Source organism: Eumetopias jubatus, unplaced genomic scaffold (genome assembly GCF_037043125.1).
Source record: "Eumetopias jubatus isolate StellerSeaLion01/CBP00866 unplaced genomic scaffold, mEumJub1_p1.0 scaffold_11, whole genome shotgun sequence".
Classification (NCBI taxonomy): domain Eukaryota; kingdom Metazoa; phylum Chordata; class Mammalia; order Carnivora; family Otariidae; genus Eumetopias; species Eumetopias jubatus.
The window spans coordinates 93,985,757-94,012,770 of record NW_028274817.1 but is presented as its reverse complement, the minus strand read 5'-3'; the positions used below and the strand labels follow the sequence as shown (position 1 = coordinate 94,012,770).

Here is a 27,014-nt window from a genome sequence, read left to right as displayed (position 1 = left end):
TACGTGCTCTGTGCCAGACACTGTGCAGGAGCCTGAGGAGCTAGAGCTAAACCCCCTGTTAACAATGGTTTGTGTTTAAAGTATTAAAACTTAAAAAAAACAAAAACAAAAACAAAAACTGGGGCGCCTGGCTTGCTCAGTCAGCAGAGTGTGTGACTTCTGATCTCAGGGTGTGAGTTCGAGCCCCTGGTTGGGTGTAAAGATTACTAAAAACAAAACAAAACAAAAACAAAAACACACATACACCCAAAACAAAACGAAAAAACAACTTAAAAAACTGACAATAAAAACAATTTCCTAAGACAGATTTATTCTTAAAGCTCTAGGACAGGCACTTATTTTAGCCATCTGGTCTACCTCCCACGCCTGCAATGCTGTGAGGTGAGGACGAACACTAGGAACAATGAGCCAAAGGCACCAGACAACTTCTACTGTACAGGTGAAGGGCCATATGTGCACGCATGTGTTTTAGGAAGATTTTTCAACAAGGAACTCAAAGAAAAAAAAATTTTTAAACCCTCAATTAGGGCACCTGGGTGGCTCAGTTGGTTAAGTGTCTGCTACGGCTCAGGTCATGATCCCGGGGTCCCAGGATCAAGCCCCACATCGGGCTCCCTACTCAGCAGGGAGTCTGCTTCTCCTTCTCCCTATGCCCCTCCTCCCTGCTCATGCTCTCTCTCTCTCTCTCTCTAAGTAAATAAATAAAAATCTTTTCTTAAAATCCTCAATTAATTAAGAAGTGTGAGGAATCAGAATACCTCCTTACCCCAAACATCTAATTAACAAGCTTCTCCTTTGCTTGACTGGTTAATTCCTGAGGCACTTAATATAGAGGTTGTTTATAGAAATGAGTATTTGCATTCACGAATCGTAAGAAAATGTGAACTATGGTGGGAAATACACCTGGACACAGGAACTAGTCATTATATTAGATTGTTCACTTCTGTGGAAAACAAGTGAAGGACTCTCTGCAACCAAAGGCTGACCAGTACTACCCTGATTCTCCCACAGCTTAGACATATCACAACAGAGCAGGGCAGTATCCTCTTGCTAGATTGTGGGCAAATTTCCTGGCTAAGGTGCCACAACAGAACTTTATTAACCAATTTTTCTTCAAATTACTCTTCCACTGCAAAAGGAACCAGGATTCAGAGAGAAATCACCTCTATTTACCTTCTTTTTTCCCAGGGTTCCCTAAGCTTCAGAGAAATGACTCACCAGTAGAAATATTTGTGGACATACTTACCTGAGCCTGCACAGAAGTTTCTTGATTAGGCTTTTTATACCTGGTGGGGGGGTGGATGGCTGGAAATGTGTAGAGATGGTGTTCTTTATCATGAGATTAAAGTTTCAGTGGGCAACACACTTAATCATTTTGGGAGCCAAGCTGGACTCAGAAAGAGCACAATGAAATGAGCTTATGAAAATCAAGTTTTCTCATTCCCTATTCATCTCAGTACATTAGCAGCACGGGGGTCCAGATTTGACTTTGGGTGGTTTACTCTGGACCATTTTGGCTGTAATGCATGAATCAGGCAGAATTCATGGCTTGATTTTCACTTTCATCAGCTAGAGCTTGGCTTTGCAGAGGTAAGGACAGTAAAGAAACTTAGGAGAATAAAATGACCACTGGGGTGCTGAAGGACAGCACTTCAGAAAATTCCAAATGCTTTTTCTTTTTCTCTTCATTTTTTTTTTTTTTAAACGGGAGCATAAGCTTATTCAATTTTCAGTATTTTTTTTTTTCTGGACAGGTAAATTCGCACTTTAATGTGGTGGTTGTCTGGTCACTTTATTATAGTCTGCTTTGCAGGGCAAAAAAGAAAGGCCTCCTGGCACCAGCAGGTCCCTCGTTAGCACACAAGCAAAGCGTTCACCTTTATATCTAGCGTGTGAATACCCGACTTCATCGTCTTCTAGCGGTGAGTCTCCAGATCCTACAATAAAAAAGAACAGAAACTGCAGCAAGGAAAGCCAACTGATATGGACGAATATTTCGAAGCATTGCTTTGGCACAGTCCATGCAAGAGGGGCAATTAGAACGCAGAGCCGAGAGTGAAAGCTTCTGTGGCCATTCATGAAGGGATAGGGGACCTCGCAGAGGGAACCTGGCTGGGCTGAGATTGCCAGAGCCAATCAAAATGCACCTCCAACTGATTTTTGGCGTCACCATGTGCCAACTGAAATTCTGGACTCAGGACAGTAAGTCCACTGCATTCTGGGAAGACACCAATGTGTCTATGAATCTCACGCCAGGGGAGACGCAGTAAAATGTGTGTGACTCAGACATGGCCTACGGTTTCTCCAGCAGTCAAAGAAAACTCAGCCTAACTGAGTATTTGTGGTACCTGAAAATCAGTCTGTCCTGTGAAATGAATTTGGGTGGAGGCTAAGGAGGCAAATCAAATGTCTTATCTTAATGACAAAAGGACTACAAAGCTACTTTGATGTATCTGTAGGGAACGAGGGCCGAAAGCAACAATCTGGATGTTTATTTAGAGCCTCCGACCAAGGCATCGCTCAAGTAAAGTTTCTTAATGAGTCTTGCTACCCTTGAAAACCACAGCTCCAGAGAGAAAGTCTGTATTTATTTTTAAAATTTAAACTCATTTGGAAGTTGGAACTGAATCATTTTTAGAATATTAAATATTAGATTCCAGTAAGTGGTAGATTCTTCGTCTTTAAAGTAGTACCAGGGCCCAAACTTCAAAACTGGAGGCTTAAATTTACATATCATATCTTTCCCTCTAGACTTCCTGGTCTGATCACTGACCATGACGTTGGCACCATCTTGGTCACATGTTTACCTATAGGGACCTGCAAGCGTTACAGACAAGGACAAGAACCCTCTCTATTATGAGGTTTTTCAAATCCCCATACAGGATAAGTGAAGGAGTGATGGTCCCTGCTCCACATGTATTTTTTTTTTTAAATTTTTTTATTGTTATGTTAATCACCATATATTACATAATTTGTTTTGGTGTAGTGTTCCATGATTCATTGTTTGTTCATAACACCCAGTGCTCCATGCAGAATGTGCCCTCTTTAATACCCATCACCAGGCTAACCCATCCCCCTACCCTCTTCCCCTCTAGAACCCTCAGTTTGTTTTTCAGAGTCCATCATCTCTCCTGGTTCGTCTCCCCCTCTGACTTACTCCCCTTCATTCTTCCTCTCCTGCTATCTTCTTTTTCTTTTTTTTTTTTTAAATATGTTGCGTTATTTGTTTCAGAAGTACAGATCTGTGATTCAACAGTCTTACACAATTCACAGCGCTCACCGTAGCACATATCTTCCCCAATGTCTATCACCCAGCCACCCCATCCCTCCCACCCCCCACCACTCCAGCAACCCTCAGTTTGTTCCTGAGATTAAGAATTCCTCATATCAGTGAGGTCATATGATACATGTCTTTCTCTGATTGACTTATTTCACTCAGCATAACACCCTCCAGTTCCATCCACGTCGTTGCAAATGGCAAGATCTCATTCCTTTTGATGGCTGCATAATATTCCATTGTGTATATATACCACATCTTCTTTATCCATTCATCTGTCGATGGACATCTTGGCTCTTTCCACAGTTTGGCTATTGTGGACATTGCTGCTATAAACATCGGGGTGCACGTACCCCTTCGGGTCCCTACATTTGTATCTTTGGGGTAAATACCCAGTAATGCAATTGCTGGATCGAATGGTAGCTCTAATTTCAACTGTTTGAGGAACCTCCATACTGTTTTCCAGAGGGGTTGCACCAGCTTGCATTCCCACCAACAGTGTAGGAGGGTTCCCCTTTCTCCACATCCCCGCCAACATCTGTCGTTCCCTGACTTGTTAATTTTAGCCATTCTGACGGGTGTGAGGTGGTATCTCATTGAGGTTTTGATTTGGATTTCCCTGATGCCGAGCGATGTTGAGCACTTTTTCATCCACATGTATTCTGGATGAGAGATAGAATGGAAATTCAAAGCTGGAAGCTGATGAAGGCTGGACCATGTCCATTTGAAAAAGGCCCCGACTCCCCAAAAGAGAAGCCCAGTTCCAAGTTCTCCTTTGCTCTGGGATTCTTTACTTGCTCTCTGGCTGCCCGGACAGGTACAAAGTTACACAAACTGTTCCTTCCTCAATATCAAAAAGTGAACAAGAAAACCAGTATAACCCTCCGGGAAAGCAATCTAGGAACATGAATCAAAAGTTTAAACCCCATTTAAACCCCGTTATCCAGTCATTCCACTTCTGGGAATCTATCCCAAGGAAAGAATATTAAATATCGGAAAAAATTTCTACACATAAAGACTTCTTTGCGATGTCACTTATAATAGCAGAAGACTACAAACAGACCAAATAGTCAATCCTATGGTTAAATAAACCATAGTACGTTCGTTGGATTCATTGGATTGTAATGTAATGTAGCCATTAAAAATAATGTTTATAAAAAGATACAATAGTGTGGGAAAAGCTTATGTTATAACATTAAGTAAACAATGTGTTATAGCAAAATTATACAAATGGTGTGATTTATAACAATGTAAAACAATCAAATTCAAAATAAACAATGCATCGAAGAGCCTATGATAATTGGATGTTTTTCTTCTTTCTTATTTAAATTTTCTACTATAAACATGTATTACTTTCACAATGGAAAATAAACTTTATTATGCATGTAACTCAAAGAATCTTAGTTCCTAGAAAACATTCTGAATATATTAGAAGTGTTTCAGAATCTGCTGTCCCTCCCCTCCCACCCTGCCCCCATTTCTCTCCACGTTCAGAGCTGAACTGGAATTCTCTAAGAACTGCTGGATTCTTCATCTCCTTGTGGCCTATCTCCTAATAAGTGTCAAGAGATCTAGTTCATATTAAGAGCGCTTCCCTCTTCCCCCGAGTCATCCTGGCCTCCATACAATCTACCTAGGCAGTAACAGGCTCTGGACTTATTCCTGGTTCAAAGCAGACAACTGTCACAGGTTGGGTTCTTTGGGAAGTACCTTTGGGAATGGAGTTCAGGGCACAGGAGGTTTATTAGGGATCATCAACACCTGTGAAAGGGATAAGAAGGAAGCAGGTTTGGACAGAGGGAGAAGTCGAGCTTTGATGACAGCCCAATGACAGCCTCTTGGGTTGGGCGGAAATGCTGAGGCTTTATATCCCTGCCTCGATCAGCCACTGGATAGGGCCCATGTTGGAAGGACGTGAACATGGGCCACACACTCCTGACAGCAGTGGCAGTTTCTGAAGGGGCTGAAAGCTGATGACTGGCCGAGACCAGGACTGCCTCCAGTGGAGACCACTGGTCCTTCCTTGAAGGAAGATCTGGTCGGGGCATCTCCATGACCACAACACTCGCTCATGGAACAATAACTCAAGATGTGTAATTGCAAGGGGGGTTACCCTCCATAGAGAAAGGAAGGGACCTAGTAGAGAGGCAGGTGCACCTGGGGTGCACAGCCCCATTCTGCTGGTACATCAGCATTCTAAGACACCTTTGTCACATATTATTTATTATAGAGAAAATTTAACATCTGACCACAGGGGAATGAGCAAACAAGTTATCCTCTATCAACAAGCTATTATATAACCACTAATCAAGTTTGGAATAGGGAAATGTGTATGAAATACAGCTACGCAGGGGCGCCTGGGTGCTCAGTCGGTTAGGCGTCTGCCTTTGGCTCGGGTCATGATCCCAGGGTCCTGGGATCGAGTCCCGCATCGGGCTCCCTGCTCAGCGGGGAACCTGCTTCTCCCTCTTCCTCTCCCCTGCCCGACTTATGCTCTCTCTCACGCTCTCTCTCAAGTAAAAATAAATAAAATCTTAAAAAAAAAAAACAGCTACGCAGAAAAGCAGATACTGTAAACTATATACAGAATGAAGTATAAAACTACACACATATATATAATATTATAATACTAACACACGTATGTCAAGTTTGGAATACAATAAGGTAGGATTCCTAATCAGTGGGGGAAACGGTCAATAAATACGCTAGGATTAAATGGATATGCATATACAGAAAAAAAATAAGAGTCCTATCTCACACCATACCAAAAAACCATTTCCAGAGCTTACATTTAAAAGCCAAAAATTTGGGGAAAAACGCAGAATGTCTGCATGATCATGAGGTAGGGAAAGACTATTAAATTAAACGTACAAACCATAACCTATAAAGGAAAATATTGCTATACTTCACCACACTAAAATGTAAAACTTCTGTGCAATAAGAGACACATAAACAACATTTAAAGACAAGCACCAGGCTGGGAGAAAATATTTGCCACCCACAGAATACAGAATTACTGGGGCACCTGGGTGGCTCAGTCGTTAAGCATCTGCCTTCGGCTCAGGTCATGATCTTGGGGTCCTGGGATCGAGTCCCGCATCGGGCTCCCTGCTCAGCGGGAAGCCTGCTTCTCCCTCTCCCTCTGCCCCTGCTTGTATTCCTGCTCTCGCTGTCTCTCTCTCTGTGTCAGATAAGTAAATAAAATCCTTAAAAAATAAAAAATAAAAAGGGAAGAGAGGAAAGGAGGGAGAAAAGGAAAGAAATGGGGAAGATGGCTGGAAGAACATACCAGAAACCTCCATGCTCGAGCAGAACTCATGGGTGAAAATTTCCCCTTTTTTCTCTGCTTTTCTGGTTTTCTCCATTGAGCCTGTCATTACTTTAAAATTTCCAACAAAAACGTACTGAACAATCGTGAAAGACTAGACATGGCGGACCATGGTATTTAATATCTCTGGTTCATCCCACACCATTGCAAGTCTTCACATCCCAAAGCCTTGATACACATCTAAAAGGACTGCCACACAAGCAAGTGCAGGACCAGCTGACAGAAGCTGGGCTTCTATTCTCTGCTTTGTGAGTTTCCTCCACCTCCCCCTCACTTGCGCACACATAGTTCCCACCGTGAGCTCTGACCCTGCTCGTTGCCTCCCGGGGTGTCAGGGGTAAACTCTGTCTGTTAAACCACTAGCTCAAGTCAAGACCACGAGTTCAACTCAAGTGTCATTTGAAAAGCGTTAGATGTTTGCCCAAAGAGAAGAAACCAACAGGTTACACCCTGACGAGAGTCTTTATAATGAGGCAGAAGGAGACACAAACATTCTCACTACCGCTTTTACTTAAGTCAGAGACTGCAAGGCAGACATTGCAGAGTACCTCAATTCAGAATCCTGGCAGAGGTTACCCTGATGAGCAACTTGAGTAGCAGCAGCTCACGGTCATTGGTCCACTCAGCCCCGCTTAGATTCCCAACCCACTAGTATGGCTCTCCCTAGCACTGACAGGCCAACAGGAAATGACCGTCTCAGGGTACAAGAACAAGTATTCCCGGGAAGAGTGGGCCCCCCAAAAGCAAGACCAATCTGGGTGCACCAAAAGCTGCTGATCTCTGGCCTGGCAGCCATTCTCCTCTTTTTTCTTGCTAAAGACCCCCAGGTTGTGTTTGGCAGCAATGTGCCTTTCCCCAGGAGATGGACAACGATGACTTTAAGTCAGAAATCACCCTCTGCCGGGGCGCCTGGGTGGCTCAGTTGGTTAAGCGACTGCCTTCGGCTCAGGTCATGATCCTGGAGTCCCGGGATCGAGTCCCGCATTGGGCTCCCTGCTCAGCGGGGAGTCTGCTTCTCCCTCTGACCCTCTTCCCTCTCGTGCTCTCTGTCTCTCATTCTCTCTCTCTCAAATAAATAAATAAAATCTTTAAAAAAAAAAAAAAAGAAATCACCCTCTGCCAATGACTATTGCCGGGGTAGGCACGAAACCCGGGATTGGCCAATGACAAGTAAGAAGAAGTCCGATTTGGGGGGATGGGGAATAGGGGAAAGATTTTCTCCCTGATAAAAGAGAGAACTGCTCAAGGAGAAAACTCTTTTGCCCTCTTTCCTCGCTCCCTGCTTTGGAAACTATTGTGTAAGGGTGAATGCCCGAAGCCATGGCAACCCTTTTGCAACCATGAGATAAGATGTTGGGACTTATAAAAATTTTCAGCTGAGGACGGTACAGTGGAAGGATAACAAGAATGTGGGGTCTGTGGTATACTTTATTGGGCCACTAAATCAAGCTCAGACATCTTACCTCCAGACTTCTTGTTAGGTCAACAATAAATGTCCCTTTGATTTAAGCTTCGGTGAACAGCATTGTTTATTACTTGTAACTGAATGTATCCAAACCGATACACAAATGAATGGGAAATTTACTGCCTATTACTGACAGGGGATAAAAGAAGGGAAAAGAACTAAATGGGTATTAGCCATCCCTCTCTGAAAGTGTCCAGTTTATATTCAGCCTAAACTCACACATCAGCTTCTATAAAAAATAACCAGTCTACAAAATGGACCTACTGAAGGATGCCATAAGACCAAAGACTAACTTTCGTTCAGCAGATTTTACTTACTAAAGTTTAATAAGCAGTAAAAGAGATTCAGACGTACTGGGGATGTTCCACAGGGTTACAGTGAAGAGAAAGAAAAGAAGAAAAAGGGGGGGGTGGGGTGGGGGAGGACAGAGGAAGGTTCCCTAACACATTCTTCTTGATTTATGAAAGTCTATCCCTTTAGAATTCTGGATAACTGAGGTTTTATTATGACAACCATTAATCAGTCCTCATATGGTTCAGATTACCACTCTTTGGAAAGAATGCTTCAGTGCTTCTTCCACACAAATACAAATTCTACATTGGCTCAGAAATCAGAAACTCGGTGCCATGAAGGATTCTGTCCCTCAGCCATACCTGGAGCCAATTCCATTTATAATTCTGCTCTCCTTGCAGAAACTTCATCTACTTCAACAGATTTCCAAAGAAACAGCCACTCCTCTCCCCCAAAGTTCAAATAAGGGTCTTCTGGTCGACTGCATCCCACCCTATCATTCTGAATGTCCATGTATCATTGAGGCACCAAATCACTCTTAAGAAGTATCTATTATATGTATTAGAATTACATCAGGAACTTAGATTTTAGACAGCTAGTAGAATGCTCCTTCCATCACCCTAAACGTTTTCTCATGTTGGGGTGGGGGGAGCATTTGAGACTAATGAAAATGTGGCCAATTTGCTAAAACTGTATTTCTTTATTGATTGTGATACATGATCCGAATTGACAGATTTGCTGGTTCTGTGTTATATTTTTAGCTCAAAGGGTTGGGTTTATTTTTCAGTTATTTTGAAGACAGCGCTGCGTTCTTAATGTTTTGTAGGAAATTTCTGTTTTTCCCTTCATCATCATTATTCTAAATATACTCTTTTTATTATCAAGAGTCATCATATTAAATAGCAAACTGCATCATTAATTTTATACTGAAAGTCAATAGCAAAATAAAATTCTCTTTACAGTAGAGATTGTTAGTCTGAGTCCCTGGCCTCCTAGAGGATCAACGGAAAGGCTTTGTGTGGGGAGTCCATGTACCTTTTGGTACATAAATACACTTTTTATTTTCAGTAAAAATAAAACTTTAATAAGAGTCTGTGATCCAAAAAGTATTAAGAACCACAGTTTTATAGCATTCTTTTTTTAAAATTTTTTATTATTATGTTCAATTAGCCAACATTCTTTATTTTAAAGCATGTTGGAATGTTTACTGAAGGGACACCTGGGTGGTTCAGTCAGTTAAGCGTCTGCCTTTGGCTCAGGTCATGATTCCAGGGTCCTGGGATGGAGTCCCACATGGGGCTCCTCACTCAGAGGGGAGCCTGTTTCTCCCTCTGCCTGCCATTCTCCCTGCTATGCTCTCGCTCTCTCTCGCTCTCTCTCTCTCTCTCTCTCTGACAAATAAATAAAATCTTAAAAAAAACAGAAAGGTCCTTTATAAAAAAAAATGTTTACTGAAGAAACATGCAGTATCTCCTTGATATTTGACTAATTTTAGTATGGAAGAGGAGAGACAAATATATTTAAAACAGAGATAAATGCTTACCTTTATTAGACCTTACTGTTTTTCCCCTAGATTTTGATGTTGAAGGAAGCTTTCTGAAATGATGGGAATATTTTATATCTCTGCGGTCCAACAGGGTAGCCCCTAGCCATAAGTGGTCAATTAAGCACTTGAAATATATGGCTAGTACAACTGGGCAACAGAGTGCTTTTATTTCATTTCATTTTAATTTTAATAGCCACATGTGGCTAGTAGCTACCATATTAGACAGCATAGGTCTAGACTTAAAAAGAAAACTACGACGATAAATTATGTCTCTAAATAGCTCAGTGGTGAGAACCATGTCTAATATGTCTTGTCTACCTAGTATATGATTCAGACTTGGTAGTCAACAAATGTAGGAAGGAAAGAGAGAAATTCCCTTAAGTTTCTTATGACACATAAATCATATGTCCTTATGCTTATGTGTCTGCAATGGTTTATCCTACTCGGTACAGCTTTAGTACATGAATTTGAAAAGTGACAACCCTGGAGAGATCTGGATGTTTAGAAAAAGGTATTTTTTAACTTATTTTATTTTATTTTATTTTTGGGGGCGGGGAGGGGCAGAAGGAGAGGGAGAGAGAGAATCTGAATCTCCACACTGGGCATGGAGCCAGACGCAAGGCTCAATCTCATGACCCTGAGATCATGACCTGAGCCAAAACCAAGAACTGGATGTTTAACCGACTGAGCCACCCAGGTGCCCCAGAAAAAGGTATTTTGTACTATTGGAAGCCATAGGGTATTTATTTGTGGGAGTCAGATGATTTAGTGCTAGCAAATGATTTGCCAAAGGGGTTACACTGCAGCCACAATAAAGTGTAAAGGACATTTAGATGGCTTATGAACAAAGATCAAATCCAGGGCATTGCCAGGAAAACATAGTCTATAGATGAAGCCAAAGATATGACTGTCAAATCCTTCCTTAAATCAAGATGGTGACTCAGAATCCCTTTAATCATACAATAGGCCCCTGAAAGAGATGAAGGATGTGTCTCATAGATCCTCTCCACCAAACAGAAAAAGAGTCTGTATCTATAAAACTTGTGGGTATATGGCTTTTGTCCAGTGGAGTGAACTCCAAGAAGATTCACAGGAGACCCACAGTGTTCTTAATAAGTTATACATACAGAAATATCCCTGGCATGACTGAGGGGACAGAAACATTACAGAATGAGGGGAGGTCTTTGGACTTTCAGAATTCTCCCGTCAGGAAGCAGGCTCACGGGACTGCTTAGCTATCAATAGGTGTGACCTTTCATGAAAAAAGAAAGCATGCTCAGAGGGTGGAATTAAGAGCCCAGAGGGTGGAATCAAGAGCCCAGAGGGTCGAAAACCATAAAGAATCCCTTTCAGGGACACCTGGGTGGCTCAGTCAGTTGAGTGTCTGCCTGCGGGTCAGGTCATGCTGGGATGGAGCCCCACATCAAGCTCCCTGCTTGGTGGGGAGCCAGCTTCTCCTTCTCCCTCTGCTGCTCCCCCGCTTGTGTGCTCTCTCTCCATCAAATAAATAAATAAAATCTTTAAAAAAAAAAAAAGAATTATTTCTAGACTGGGAGGCATGACCAAGTAACTACCAAAATTTGGGCAGCTAGGTTTCAGAATTTTTATAGAATAGTGACTACTTTGTGCCCCCAATTTAATCTCATTTTTTTTAAATGATGGAGGAGGGAGTACAATCCTGCGGAATACATGTGTTTGAGCATCTTGTGGTGCTAGATTTTACCTGAGACCGGATCCTTGCTTGGCTCTTTTTTGCTCCCCTCCCTCACTTACAGGTTTTCCGTGAGAGCAGTCCGTCAACAAGCCACAGGCTCAGCTTCCAGGGAACCAAGTTAAGACAGCCATTGAATCTCCCTAAAACTCAAATACCCCAATTGGCCATGCCTCATAGGGTTATTGGAAATGTTAAATGGCATATGTATATGTTTTTAAAATACCATATTAAAATAAAATAATTACTACCATCCTTGGTTTGTTTTAGAGGCTTCTCATTGGATGGTTCATAATCACGTTTTCTATTTAATTCCGTGTGTATATATTTTAGGCTTCTACTGCCCTGAGCCGCTGTGCACGTAAATGAGCTTCTGGTAAAAATATTAAAATGTGACAAACTTATATCTGGCCTGATAGGTTTTTCAAGAATTTTTTTAATGCATTAAGCATCGTCAGGAATCTCAGTGCTACCGAAGTTTTCTCTGTGTGTTTTCAAATTCTTCCATCTAAACATCTTGTATGGTGTGTGTGTGTGTGTGTGTGTGTGTGTGTGTGTGTGTGTGTGTGTGTGTGTGTGTGTACACACAGTTTTTTCAATAACCACCAGGAAAAGCCACGTACTCAATCCTCTCTAGTAAAATAAACTATTGTCAAATTTAGCCTATGGATTCAGATGATCAGATGACAAAATTTGCTTTGGGAAAAAGTGACTTTCAGGTCCAATATATTACCATAGCTTATCCTTTGAGGCAGGAAAATCTCGGTGGTTCCCTATATGCCTTCATAATCTCAAGATCTTTACAAAGTGAGAACCTACAGAAAGTTATTTTATTGCTGTGAAGTATTACTCCTGAGTCTCTCATTTTGTGGCTCTTGGTAACACATATGAGTGTTCAAACATTTTGGGGAACCCTGAGGAAGGGGAGACAAAGCGGAGAGTGGTAACCCTTCTCTCCTCCATGGGTAAATTTACAAAGGTTTCTTAATATATGGGAGGCCACTGAGGAAGCTCAGGATTGAGTCCTACATGCATGACTGGCAGGCAAGACCTGCTCTGTTAGGTCTTGGCAAAGTTTTGAGACAGACGAGAGATGTCCAGGAATTGTGTATAAGTGTGTGTGTTTAAAGGAGTCCAGCGGAGACGACACTTTAGCTTTACAAGAGCATCAGCTTCAACTTCAAGATGCAGGCCCAGAAAAAATATGCCGAGGGCCAGAAACTATAAATGAGCCACACTTCCTTGGAAGCCTTACTCCTCTACATCAGTGGCAGGCCAAAAGATGAAAGGCCAAAGCTAAGAAAAGGGGTGGGGGGGGGCAAGTACACCAAGAAGAGACTTTTCCAAGTGGAACACGTGGATCCAGAAAGATCGATCTAAACCTTTTGCTAATCATGGGGAATAGATGGAAGGAAATGTTTATTACCAGTATTTGGGGGAGCACATTTACCAAAATGTTCAGATGGGACAAGTTCCCAGCACATCTCAGACATTCACTTCACCATACGTCCCCCTCTTTTTCTTTCTCCATCACTATCCCAAGCCCCTCACATGTGCCAACAATCAACTAGAGTTGTGTGTTTCAAACTTTTAACCCAATTTAATGGGTCATATGGTACTTTTGTAGGGAAACAGAAGAGAATTGAAAATGTCAGGGTCTGCAAGTGTCCATGGATAGATAATGGCTAAAGAAGATGGGGTACATATACATACATGTTATATATGTAATTATATATTACAGAGTAATATTCCACTCTGCCATAAAGAAGCATGAGGTCTTGCCATTTGCAACAACATGGATGGACCTAGAGAGTATTACACTAAGTGAGATAAGTCAGACAGAGAGAGACAAATACCATATGATCTCACTCGTATGTGCAATCTAAAAAATAAAACAAACAAAAAGCAGAAACAGACCCATAAACAGAATAAACTGATGGTTGCCGGGGCTGGGGGCGGGTGGGCAAAATGGGCAAAGAGAAGTGGGAGGCATAGGCTTCCAGTTATGGGGTCAACATGTCGTAGGGATGACAGGTCAGTGGTATTGTAATAACATCGTATGGTGACAGATGGTAGTTACCTTTGTGGTGAGCACAGCATCATGTATAGACTCGTCTAATCACCAAGTCCTGCACTCAAGACTAATGTAATGCTGTATGTCAACTATACTTCAATTTTAAAAAAGAAAATACCACGCTTTGTTACATATATTATAGATGAATACTACTTTGCGCAACTTTGTTTCAATTATGTGGGTGTGTATGTGGTAGGATGTCCCCAGGTTGCAAGAGACAGTCCCATTTTGTGTCTGTTGTCCCAGCATTATCAACAGCACTCCTTTTCACACTCAAAAGTGGACAATAAATAATACACTCACCCTAACAACAGGCCACGGTAGAATATATGTCTTCTTATGGGTCTTAGTCAAAATAATTGGGAAAACAGTGATTCTGAATATTTTGAAAACCCACAGGTAACGGCCTTGTCTTGTTAATTCTTTGTTTCTCCCCTCCAAATGAAGGCATCGATCTAAGAAAGGCTTCCAAGAGCAGTGACGGAAGCCTTCTCTTGCCCCTGATTTGTTCAGGACACGGATGTCCTATCCCACGAAAAGGCAAGCAGGTCCTGAGTTTCTTCAACCACCCATGGCCATCCTGGCTGGCAGGACGCAACTGGAAGAGCCCTGGGATGAAGTTCCAGCTCCTCTACGAACTGTATGTTCTCGACTAGGGAAGCCACTTTCCTTTCCTGAGCCTCAGTTTGCTCATCTATAAAAGGGAGCGACCATAGAGTGCACTACATGTTTTCCGAATTATGTTCTCTCCCAACATCCCCACCTTCAACCTGGAGTTGGGATCACTGTAGTCAAGCAAATCAACTTGCCCTCCTCCTCCCCCTCCAACTAGTCGTAAACAATTAGCAGGGTGCAGCACCAAACTTCGCCAGCCTCTCTCATGGTCATTGCCTTTCTTTAAGTCCTCGGTGCCACCCCAGGAGGTAGTGACGACCCGGGGACTAGAACGGAAAGCTGGGAGGACAGCGGCCCTTTGCTACCTTGCTCGCGACGGTGCTCTGGGCTCCGGGAATGAAGCGAATATGAATGGTAAGAGGAAGAAGGACTGAACTCTTCTGACCATAAATCTTGTCCAATTTCACAACCGCTGGTCTGTCTTCATGCCTTCTTCGTGCAGCCAACCTGAAAAGGCCCTTCCCCTCCTTCTTAGTCCCTTGCCTGTTTTCAACGCTATTTCAAAGCCTGGTTCCTCTAGTTTGCCTTTTCTAATCTTTACTTTATTATTTTTTTAAGATTTTATTTATTTGAGAGAGAGAGAGAGAGACACAGCGAGAGAGGGAACACGAGCAGGGGGAGTGGCAGAGGGAGAGGCAGGCTCCCCACCGAGCAGGGAGCCAGATGCGGGGCTCGATCCCAGGACCCTGGGATCACGACCCGAGCTGAAGCCAGACGCTTAACGACTGAGCCACCCAGGCGCCCCTCTCATCTCTACTTTAAATTTTCTTCACGTTGATATGCTCTGTTCACAGCTTTCAATTAGGACTGGTCTTATATTGCTTTGGATTTGCTGAAGTCATTTCGGATGCGTGTCCCCATGCCACCCATGTGGTTCTAGTCTGTCTTCCCAGCTAAACATCAAACTCCTCGAGGAATATGGTGGGGTTTCATTTCCCCTTCCTGCCCCAGTGAAACTAACCAAAGTACCCCTCCACCAAGAGGCCCTCAGAAGGGTTCTTCCCCTCAAGCCTTCTGTTCGAGCTGCTCCGCCAGTGTCAATGAGACACCCACCTCCCTTGGTGAAGGCTGTACTTTCAGAAACAGATACTGTATTTAAGAGTCAAGAAAGCTGCCCAAATAAAGTGGCAACTGGTACATCATTCTGGGCACTAAACCAGTGGTATAATTTACAAAATTCTGGCACATCATGGCAAAAGTGAGAATAACAGGATTCAGGAAAGATAGTACGGAAATAAAATAAAATCGCAGCACTGTGTACTGAGAATGGTAGGCAGCAAGCCTTTAAATGCACAGCTAATGACGGGGTGCCCGGGTGGTGCAGTCGGGTTGGGCGGCCAACTCTTGGTTTCTGCTCAGGTCGTGATCTCAGGGTCCTGGGATCGGGCCTAACGCTCAGTGCTAACGCTCAGTGAGGAGTCTGCTTGAGACTCTCTCTCCCTCTCCCTCTGCCCCTCCCCTCCCCGCTCTCTCTCTCAAATAAATAAAATCTTAAAAAAAAATAAATCATTAGTTTTTGGTGTAGTGGTGACTAACGTAACATAATAAAAATTATTAAAAAAATAAATAAATGCACAGCTAATGATATTTTAATACAGATCAAATGGCAGATAGAGAGAGAGATGGAGGGAGAGAAGAGACTGAGGAAAGACACTTCCGGGAAACAGCCCTCACTTGAACCTCGTGAGAATGTCTACAAGTGACAGGTTGCAGCCTGCTCGGCTAAAACCTGAGGCTTTGTCCTTCTGCAACATTCTCTGGTTCCCTGGCAGAGGATGGAGCGCCAGCACCCAAGGATGAAAAGCTGGACTCAACTTGAAGCCTTCAGGCATGATTTATTTAGCCAGGTTCACCCGTGACAGGAGGCAGAATGGTTGATTTTCCTTGATTTTGCAAGCACGCAGGTTCTATGCAGTGCCCTTGAACTGACAGTCACACAGTAGCTGCTGTCAGTTACTACTCTCTTCACGGGAGCTGTGGGCTCTGGGGGAAAAAAAAGAAGGTGGAGCTGAGCTGAGAGCCATTCTGGTTTTCAAAATAATAATCTGCAGGCCTTGCACAATACTTGCTGGGAGAGTCTAAGCCTGAGGACACAAATGCCCGGTGCTACCCGCTGTCTAGGTGTGAGGGGCATCTACTGTGTTCTTCTATGTGAAACAAGACGCCTCCTTTTGGAGAACTGCATATTCTCCATGCCACCCATGTGGTTCTAGTGGAGATGGCTTTATCCTCGCCCCTGACCACAGGGACAATCAGATCCTCCAGAGGATTTGCCTCTGGTGGTAAAAAAAAAAAAAAAAAAAAAAAAAAAAGGAAGATAAGAGCCCTATAGTTGCCAATGACAAAGGTTAGGTCTCAAAGAAAATGCCAATCCACGAGAATGAAGTCACCAGAGAAAAGCAGAGACAAAACAGAGAACGCGGGAGATAAAGAGAGATCCCACGGTATATGAGTATTTGAGTCCTTGGCTCTGGTGTTCTTGGGCCCACCAGCATACCCCTGCCTTTACATAAAACAAAATCTCCCTTTGGCCATGGCTAGGTCAAGATGGGTTTCTGTTACTTGCCATCAAAAGTTCTGACTTAGGGGCGCCTGGGTGGCTCACTTGGTTAAGCGACTGCCTTCAGCTCAGTTCATGATCCCGGACTCCCGGGATCGAGTCCCACATCGGGCTCCCTGCTCGGTGGGGAGTCTGCTCCTCCCTCTGACCCTAACCCCTCTTGTGCTCTCTCTCTCACTCTCACTGTTTCAAATAAATAAAATAAAATCTTAAAAAAAAAAAAAGAGTTCTGACTTAAACAGTAGACCATCTATTCACATCTGAATGAAATGAATGGCCACAACGTGTGGCATGACATCTGGTTTGGAATAAGAAATTGGTCTCGGCATAATCACCTCCAATTCCTTATTTCAAAACAATACCATAGCTCAGTTTTAAAACACATATGTGGGTGCCTGGGTGGCTCAGTCGGTTAAGCGTCTGCCTTCGGCTCAGGTCATGATCCCGGGGTCCTGGGATCGAGTCCCGCATCAGGCGCCCTGCTCAGCGGGAAGCCTGCTTCTCCCTCTCCCTCTGCTGCTGCTCTCTCTCTCTCTATATATATATATAAAAAAAATAAATGAATAAATAAAATACACAGGTACGGGGCGCCTGGGAGGCTCAGTCGATGGAGCGCCCAATTCTTGATCTCAGCTAGGTCTTGATCTCAGGGTTGTGAGTTCAAGCCCCATGTTGGGTTCCACACCCCAAAACACAACACATGTGTGCTGTTGAGCAAATTTACTGGGACCAGCTTGATTTTTAATAAAATACATTAGATCAGGATAGGTTAAAAAAACAGTCAATACGTATTAACACACTGTACACAGAAAAGGTTTATGAAGCTTTAGTTTCAGTAATATATATATATATATGCATATATGATATACATAATATTTCATTGATTCTAGGAAGCACCCTTTTTACATTTAATTTCTGTGAACTCACGATGATGACCTTTATAATCGATGGAAGGGCATAACTGAATTGGCATCACTTTTTTTTTAGTGGTACCTAAAATCATGGTGCCTCTGACAACCGAAAGAGTCTTAGATTGGATGACATACAGTGGGCATGTATGTGTATGTTGTAGATTGTGATGTAAAATATATTTTCTTCTGCGGGTAGCAAAGAATTTGAAAATAACTACATTACAGAACTTATCTAGGGATCCCAAATTGATAATCAAACAGAGTAATCTTTGCTAAATATCAACTAAGGCATTTATCTACTCTCATACTTACATTATGCCTTAACACAACCAGTTATACAAAGGGTTCCCAAAATGGCTTCCTTCTCATCATAGAAACCCCGTGATCTTCACAGGGAAACTTCCAGTAGCAGAACAGGCAAGTGGGGGCAATATATTGGATCAATGGGCTTCTGGCATCATTCAACAAATACCACATGTAGCTTCCTGCCCAAAGAGAGGCACAGGGTGGCTTGTAACCCTGCCAAGATTTCGGGCACTGCTCAGAGGGCAGCCCAGGTGCCTCCCACCGACAGATGGCAGTGTCCCAAAAGCGCAATTTAAGTCAGTTGCTTATAACTTACACTTGGTTTTCCCTTGGAAACCGTATTATAAATGGTGATCAGATCCCCTGAAGAGTCCACAAGAGTCATCTTGAGTCATCACGTAGTGGAACTCTAGATGTTCCTGGGGTGACTCAGTACTCACTACAGGACGAGGACATTCTCCTCCCTCTAGCGCCTGCAGCATCCCACATCTGCTGCTCCCCACCCCGGCCCTGGGACACAGCACTCAGGCTCATTCTATTCCCAGTACAATCATCCTGCTAGCTGGCGGTCTTCACCTGCTGACCTAGGGTCTAACAAAGAGACTAATATGGATGTGGATATTTCTGTGTGTGTCCTGGTTTCTCTTATTGAGAATCCTCTCAAGAGGTCCAAGAATTCAAAGCTCAGAAATTCCAGATGCAAACACAAATTCCCATTTTTATGTCTTGGCTGCCGTCAAGGATGCTGCAACTTGTCAATACAGGAGCCTGCCGGCAATTTGGCCTCTTCCCAGCCCCTTGCTGGAGAAGGGCCTGCAGTGACAAGCTCCCCTTGTCCTTCCTCCAGCAACTTAAGTCTTCAATAAGCCCCAGGGTCAAGGCAAGATTGTTTGCAGGGAGGGCACTGGTGGAGCTGGTCAAGTCCCCATTTGCAGGGATGAGGCCAGTTCTCAGAAACCATGGGCCAGTGAAGAAGGAAGTACACACCCTCATATCTTTCTGAGCAATTTTCCACCACTCTGACGAGCAGATACAAGTCCAGTGTAAGAAGGAAATGGCCAAAAAAAAGGTAAATGAAATGAAGTAGCAGTGATTTCTCTAACCTTTTATCACACAGAAGCAGCTCTGTGTAGCACGACCTTGTTCCGCCTATTGGCCAAAGTAGACACCAGTGAGTCCCAACACAGGTGTTTACGGCTTGTAAGGAGGAAGAAGAACCTACTATTTAGTGACCAGACACTACCCCAGGCACTGCCCTGCATGATTTGCATAAAGTATTTTATTTAATCCATGTATTCACATGAAGCCTCTCCAGAGAGAATGGAAAATGGAAACACACTATTTTGCATCCCTTACAAAAGCTGTCAGTCAATTGTTTGGGTGGTGTTGGTCTTTGAAAGTTTTTCCTAGATGTATGGTAGTCATGTCACATTCAAATTATATACAGCATAATCAAATCAGGTATGGAATCTTTTTCATCATTAAGAATGCTTTGGGGAAGCAAGACACGGGCATTTTTAGAGCATGAATGCAGATGCCTCCTAGAACTACCACTCTTCAGTGAGATGCTGAGCAAAGAATTGCAAATGAAAACTAAAGGCAGTCAGGAAATGGGAAACATTTTAGCAAATTAGCAAAGGCAACTCTGTTTTATTGTAAAATCTTGAACAAGTGATGGGGTAGCCATCTCCACTGAGAATTTTCTAGTATGTGAACTTGAGGAGGTATAAGTGTCCTCTGACCCACCAAATTACTAGATTGTGCTGGTCTAATTCCATAACATACAGTTAAAAGTAACTATAGGTTGGAAAGGGAATCAATTTCAAAGTCAAGCAAGTAGGACTCTATTTCAGGCAGTATTGGGAGGCATTGGAGCCTGATTGTACTCATCTAAAAATCAACTAAAAATTCTGAATTTTTTTGTTTACTTTTTGAAATCCATCTTGAGTTTGCAAGAAAGAAGTGATAGTCAGAGGCCAAAACCTCTGCACAAGCAGGAACCTGGTCAGGTTTCATTTCCGTGGACTAGGCCCACTCAAGATTGGCAGTTTCAGAGGAGACCTCCCTCCTCCCCTCATCACTCACAGAGAGCTGATACACTAAAGGTCTACACACTCAGTATAAAGAGTAAGCTAGAAATAAATCCATTCCATGTACCAGGCCTACAAAGAAAAGTTCTTGTCTTATACCCTGGCACTGACTGGAAGATGAAAAAAATGAAAAAACCCTCCCAGGAGAATATAACTACACTATTATTGCTATTATATGATTACTAAAGTCTCACTAATAATAATAGTTAAAACCACAGTGATACCATTGCAACACCCAACCAGTTTGGGAAAAGATTAAAAATCGAACAAGATCAAGTGTTGACAAGGATGTCGAGCAGTAGAAACACAGTGGCGGTAGAATTTTTCACTGGTGCAGTGCCTTTAGGAAAGAATTTGGTATTGCTGAGCAAACTCAAAGTTATCTACCAATTCCACTCCTAGGTATTTATTCCAAAAAAATTCCTGCACGTTGTTCCAGGGAAATGCACAAGAATCTTCCTCACAGCACTGTTTGTGGTAACATAGAACTATCAAGAACCCAAATGCATGCCAAGAGTACCATGAATTAATTATGGTATATTGATGCCATGGGATTCTCTAGGTAGTAATGTGAATGAACAAACTAAAAGTACATGCAATAATATAAACAAATCTCAAGAATCTAATGTTGAGTGAGAAAAGCACGTTGCAGAAGAATACATTCAGGACAAGCCCATTCACACAAAAGTTAAAAAAAAAAAAGCATGCAAAAGTAAATAATATATTGTTAGAGATATAAACATATTCAGTAATACCATAAAGAAAGCCAGAGGAATGACTAACCCGAAGCTTGGATATGGGTTACTTCTGAGGTGATAGAGGGGATAGACTCCAGGAGGGGGGGTAGCAGAGACTTCAAGGTAACCCTTATGCTCTTTTTCGGTGACATTCTTTTTATTAAACTGCTGGTAGGGACAGAGCTATCTGTTGTTGTTGTTATGACTTTACCCGTATTATATATTCTTTTGTTCTACTCAATGTTTAATTAAACTTTTTTTTTTTTCTTAACCAGACCAATTATAATGTCTTTGATGCAAAAAGTTTGTTAGGTTGGTTTTTCATTTGTTTGCAATTATAAGAACTTGTTTATCCTCAAAGTTCTTAAGAATGACCGTTTGGGCTTCAAGTAAAAGGCATGCTTTGCCAATGAAATTAGAGAGTCTTAGATCTGGAAATGCTCTCGGAAGATAATCTGATGCAGACACCGGCTTCAAGGACAGACTGTCCCAATGAAAACTCAAAGTTTGGAGACAGTGCCATCCCAGGCTACTCTCAAGCGGCTTTCAACATTTTACCTCTGAGATGGTCCACAGTCCTTCCTTAATGTCTACCTAAACACTTTCTTGCTTTATTTTTTTTTTAAGATTTTATTTCTTTATTTGAGACAGAGAGAGAGAGCACAAGCAGGGGGAGTGGCAGGCAGAGGGAGAGGGAGAAGCAGGCTCCCCACAGAGAAGGGGGCGCCGGATGCGGAACTCGATCCCAGGACCCTGGGATCATGACCTGAGCTGAAGGCAGACGCTTAACCGACTGAGCCAACCAGGCGGCCCACTTTCTTGCTTTAATATGCATGCCAATATCCTACCATTGTCACTACCAATGCTCAGGAGAAACTTTCTGTGTGGTCAGATACATCTGGGAAAGGGCTGAGGAGAGTGTATCAAAGTGGACAGAAAAGGCCTCTTGAGGCTCAGGCAACAAAACTGGGCCAACTGGAAGCAAGGCCAAGTCCTTGAAGTCACTCAAGCAGACAATGGAACTTCCCATCTCTGCAGTGGGAAGTTGGGGCTCTGAATGGAGACTGCCCAGGGGAGAAGGACCCAGAAGTGCTCTGATCACCATGGCAAGATGGGAAGGGATTTGAAGTCTAGGAAAGAACAAAAGGAGAAAGGCTTATAAATTAAATCCATAAATTGTATTTTCCCGAAGAGATGAGAAAAACTTTACGAGATCAGTAATATCTGACCAGAGTGCTCAGAGTGTGGGGAAATAGATGCAGAAGAGTCTTTCAGGAAAGCCAAGCGACCGTACGCATGAAGATCCTTAAAAATACACATGAACCATACAAGTATCGAATCATTATGTTGTATAATGGAAACTAATATAACGTTATGTCAATTATACCTCAACTAAAAAAAAAAAATAAGAAATCAAAAAGGAAAATAAATACACATGAAACTTTAGCCAGCCACTTTCAAAATTCATCCTAAGGAAACAATCAGGTAAGTGTGCACAAACAAGGATGTCCGCTGTGATGGTGTTTATATTAACAAAAAGTTGAAAATACTCTAATGTCCATCAAGAGGGCACTAGTTAGGGGCGCCTGGGTGGCTCAGTCGGTTAAGTGTCCGACTCTTGATTTCGGCTCATGATCTCAGGGTCATGAGACTGAGCCCCAGGTCGGGCTCTGAGCTGGATGTGGAGCCTGCTTGTGATTCTCTTTCTGCCTCTCTCTCTTCCTCTCAAAAGAAAGGGGGGGGCACTAGGTAAATAAATTGTGATATAGCTATTGAAAATAATGATACAAATAATAATTGAAATGATAATGGTATGCAGACTAAAGCATAGGGGGTGCTAAGGTCTATATGTCCGATGTGGGGAAATCAGATTTCTAAACTTTAAAAACACTGGATATATTGATATATGGACAGAGACATAGATAAATATGCAAAGAAGCACGTATAGGAAATATTAATTGTAGAATCTAGTTGGTACCATATGGTTATTCACCATAAAAATGCTTTCAACTCTTCAGCATGTTTGATTGGCAAAAATATTAATTAGAATGGAGAGGGGACCACCACAAATTTCAGGTTTACAAAGAGCAGATTACCCAAACATAGATGGATAAATAACACTGCTTTCATTGTGTGAACGTATGTATAGAATAAAGTCTAGAAAGATAAACACCAAGAGTAAAAGTGGTTATTTATCTCTGGGTGGTAGATTACAGGTGATTTGATTTTTATATTTTATGCTTTTCAGTCTTTTTGGATTTTTTCAATGGCCTGCTGTGACTTTCACAGTTATTTAATAGTTATTTCCAAAAAAGCAAATAGAGAAAAGAACTTAAGTGTCATACCTCAAGTGTGGAAAGCAGGAAGGGGGTGAGTTTGGGAGGTTTCAGGACCCGGCCCTAAATGCAGCCTTGCCCTCTCAGGAATCTGGAAGCTTCCACCATGGCCTGCTACTCCCACAGTTATGTGGAAGAGTCCCTGAATTAGTGACCAGGAAGGTCAATGTCTTGTCCATCCTATTATGATACAAAGTGCCCAGATTCCATATATTTTCATCTAAAGGAGGAGTTTTAAGGTGACAAAAAGATAAAGATGAATTTTTGCACTACTTGAGAAGCTGAGGAAACATTTACGGATTAACTGATGAAAAGGAGATTCTCTTAACTCCTGCTGTGCTTCGGGCACCACTGTGGAGATGAACTGCCATCAGACCAGAAAAAAACACAGGTTAGGAAAGAGGAGTAGGGAGCCCCTGGCGGCGGGCTGCCTCCCCAGAGCTCAAATTCCCAGCTCCAGGCAGCCTCCGCCTTGGGTCCTGAAAGAACATGGAGGGCAGACTGTGGACCAATTCCTCATAATCACTGAACAATGAAAGGGAACCAAAGAAGCGTCGAAGACTAAGGACGGGCAATTGTCAAACCGGTCAAAATATGGGGTGTGGAAAAAGAGAGACATGAAAAGCTTCAATTCTTTCCTCTGTTGTGCTTGAGAACATCTTATTAAACAGAAAAACAAGTAGATTGTTTTTGAGCAGTGATAATTTGGAATCAGCATTGGTTCACAAAGAACAAATCAGGCCAAATTAACCTTACTTCCTTGGTTTATTCAAGAGAATGCCCCTCTGACCCAGCACATCACATGTGCAGGAAGACCCACACACCCTCATTTGATATCCCTGTGACTGAAGGTCTTCAGCTGATATAAATACCCTAAAAAAAATACTGATTTATATACTGTGTTTGCGAAAGCAGTGACTTTTCAACTTTCTTTTTTTAACCACAACCCGCAGTAAGAAATAAATTGTATCTTGTGACTTAGTAAACACATACATTTATATGACTGAAAAATAAGTTTCAGAGAACAACACTTAAGGTGTGATGCCTTCTCATATTTCCTATTCTATTCCATTTTAGTTTTGAAAAAGTGTTGGTCCTGACCCACTAACCAGAGTTCATAACCCACTAATAGGTGGCGCTCTTTCGGGAGACATGCTGTAGGGCTTTGTGTAGTTCTAGGAGTGGGAGAAGAATTAAGAAGAATAATTTTCAGAAGACACAAGCTAGAGAGGACAGGTTCTTGGTTTTGGGTGCAGGTAGGTCACTTGGGAGGTGACTGCAGGAAGCATGGTGAGAAAGCATGGGAAGTAAGAAAGAAAAAAAGAGAAAAGTCCACGAAGGTGTGCTAAGGAGCAGGCTGCTTCTGGGGACAACCAGACTCATTCCCACTGGGGAAGCTCTGGGGACTGAAGTTGGAAGGTAGGGTATTTATCCACTGACTCCTGCCCCTCCTTGGCTGAGGGCGGGCCTCAGGGGTGTTCTACCTTCTACCCTCCCAGAACGTTCTGCTGAGCAAGTTCCCACAACACTGTTGAAAGCCTGCAGGCAAAGCCTCTGAGACACAGGGACATGTGAGGCGAGAAGCTGTCAGCTTGAGCAGGAATGGTCTACCTGGGCTGCAGGAGAAAGCAGAGGTGGGCTGAGGGGAGATGGGGCAGGACATCAGAAGCATTGGCTATGACAGGTAAAAATGACAGATGAGGAAATCATCAGAGGCTGTAGCTACAAGGAGAAACTGAATAGAGATTATAAAGCTGAAGTCTGGTACTTCTCTTCCCACACTAAAGCTGTACAAACCCAGTGTTGGGGGATCCGCTGTGGAAGACTGGGTCTAGCTGTCCACACAGTGAACTAGCAGGTGAAGCACGTCCTAAAAAGGAGAAAGCAACAGTGGCCAGCAAGAGGGCAGAGGCTACACTCCAGAAGGCTAGTTTACTCTAGACTGAACCAAGTCCACCAGGAATACCAGGCCATGTAGGCCAATTCTTGGAGCCACACTTTGAGAATGCACAGACATGCTGGAAGATGCTAGAAAGAAACACCAAAAAGTGGCCAATGGGCACTAGCTTTAATGACAAGTAAAGAAGGAAACAAATAAATAGAAAGTCTGTTGAATGGTAAGGAAACTTGATTTACAGTCTGAAGAAAACTAGACTTCAGGTAAACAGAATCCCTGTGTTCTGATTTCTCATGGATGAAACTATAGAAAGAGAGATGTGGTCTGTATAATCCCCAAAGTCAAAAACAGGGACAATGTCTGGAAGTTACCCAGAGGCTGATTTCAGCTCAGTTGGGGGAAAATTTTTCTAAGGCTTTGAGACCATCTTGAGACACCATCAAGGCTCACTGAACCTGCAAGTGTTCCCGCAAGGCTGGGGAAGGCAGGCAGGGGAAGTGAGCTGGGGAACCCTGCACTGGGGACAAGGTGGAGCCCTAAGGCCCTTTCCAAGGTTAAGATTCTGTGGTTCTATAAAATTATAATACCAAATAACATCTCGCACGTAGACTCCAGGTTGACTTGTATGTCGCTGCAAAGCAAACTCTGGCGAGAGAGGGATGGGCAGAACGGTGTCGGAAGGGACAAAAGACAACTCTAAACATAAGAGAGAGAAGTAATAAAAAGGCAGAGTGATGAACACCTCCAAAAGATCACTTTGTCAGTCCCGGGGAGGGGGGCAGGATCTATGGCTTTCAATCCACCGTTGGTTACAAACTTGGGCTCCCGCCCCTTTCCCTGCTGTAAAAAGAAGGGGGGGGGGACAGAGATAGATAGATAGAGAGAGAGAGAGAGAGAGAGAGAGAGAGAGAGAGAGAGAGAGAAGTTTTAAAGAAGAATCATTTCCTCTGTCTCAGATTCAATGCAAAAAGAGAAAAGAGGTTTAGGTGCCGTCATTTAGAAAAGAAGCTACAGACTCCCTCACACACATTGTTGGAGCCTTGGAGCACAGACGTGCAGGGAAACTCTAAATCCAGATGTGCCCTGGCTTGTTTGAAAGCGCGCACAGCAAATATTAAACAAGCAAGTGCCCGGGGGTGGGGGCCAAGCTCCCGGCATGATTATCACTGTGATTTGTGGCGGCGGCAAATGCCTGCTTTTAAGCAGGATTCTGCAGCACTGATGGTACAAAGATTAGGCAGGTACCGTGAAGCCAGCGTATCCCGGAGAGCAGAATCAAAGGTCTTGAAGAGGAAAATGAATTTTTGGGACAGATGAGAGAGATGACTTGCTGCATCATAAAGGGCATTAGTAGAATATTAAGTTCTGAGGCCCAAGCAAAAAATCAGGGGCCACTCCAGGTGTCACTTGTCCCCTCCTCCGCACTTTTCCCAGCCAGTGCGCCGCGAGAGCCATCGCTCTTCCATATACTTTTTATCAGTGTTTTCTTCCCAGAAACGTGCACAGGTCGATGAGTTGTCACGAATCGAACAGACCCACATAGAAGCACTCAGCTCAAGAAATGAACTGCAACAGGAATCACACGTCTATCCTGACTTCTAACCTCATCGCCAGTTGACTTTCTTGCACATCCTCGAAAGGTGTAAGCGGATGAACCATTCAGAGTGGTCTCTTCAGAGGTGAGGTTCTGTGAACAGCACAGCACCTTTCTAGAAGCCTGGGAATAAAACAACGGAGCAGGATGCTAGGAAGCCTCGTCCAGCTCTGCCACCAGCTGGCTGTGCAACCGTGGCCGGCCTCACCATCTCTG

At 43.0% G+C, this 27,014-nt stretch overlaps 1 protein-coding gene across 1 annotated transcript in view; it reads right to left on the bottom strand.

The window, feature by feature from the left end:
* SRPX (sushi repeat containing protein X-linked) overlaps window positions 1-27,014 on the bottom strand; it is a 118,547-nt gene that overhangs the window by 68,587 nt on the left and 22,946 nt on the right. The window contains exon 2 of the mRNA XM_028113502.2: window positions 1,878-1,937. Coding sequence (XP_027969303.1) covers window positions 1,878-1,937 — 60 coding nt within the window. The remainder of the gene's footprint in view (window positions 1-1,877; window positions 1,938-27,014) is intronic.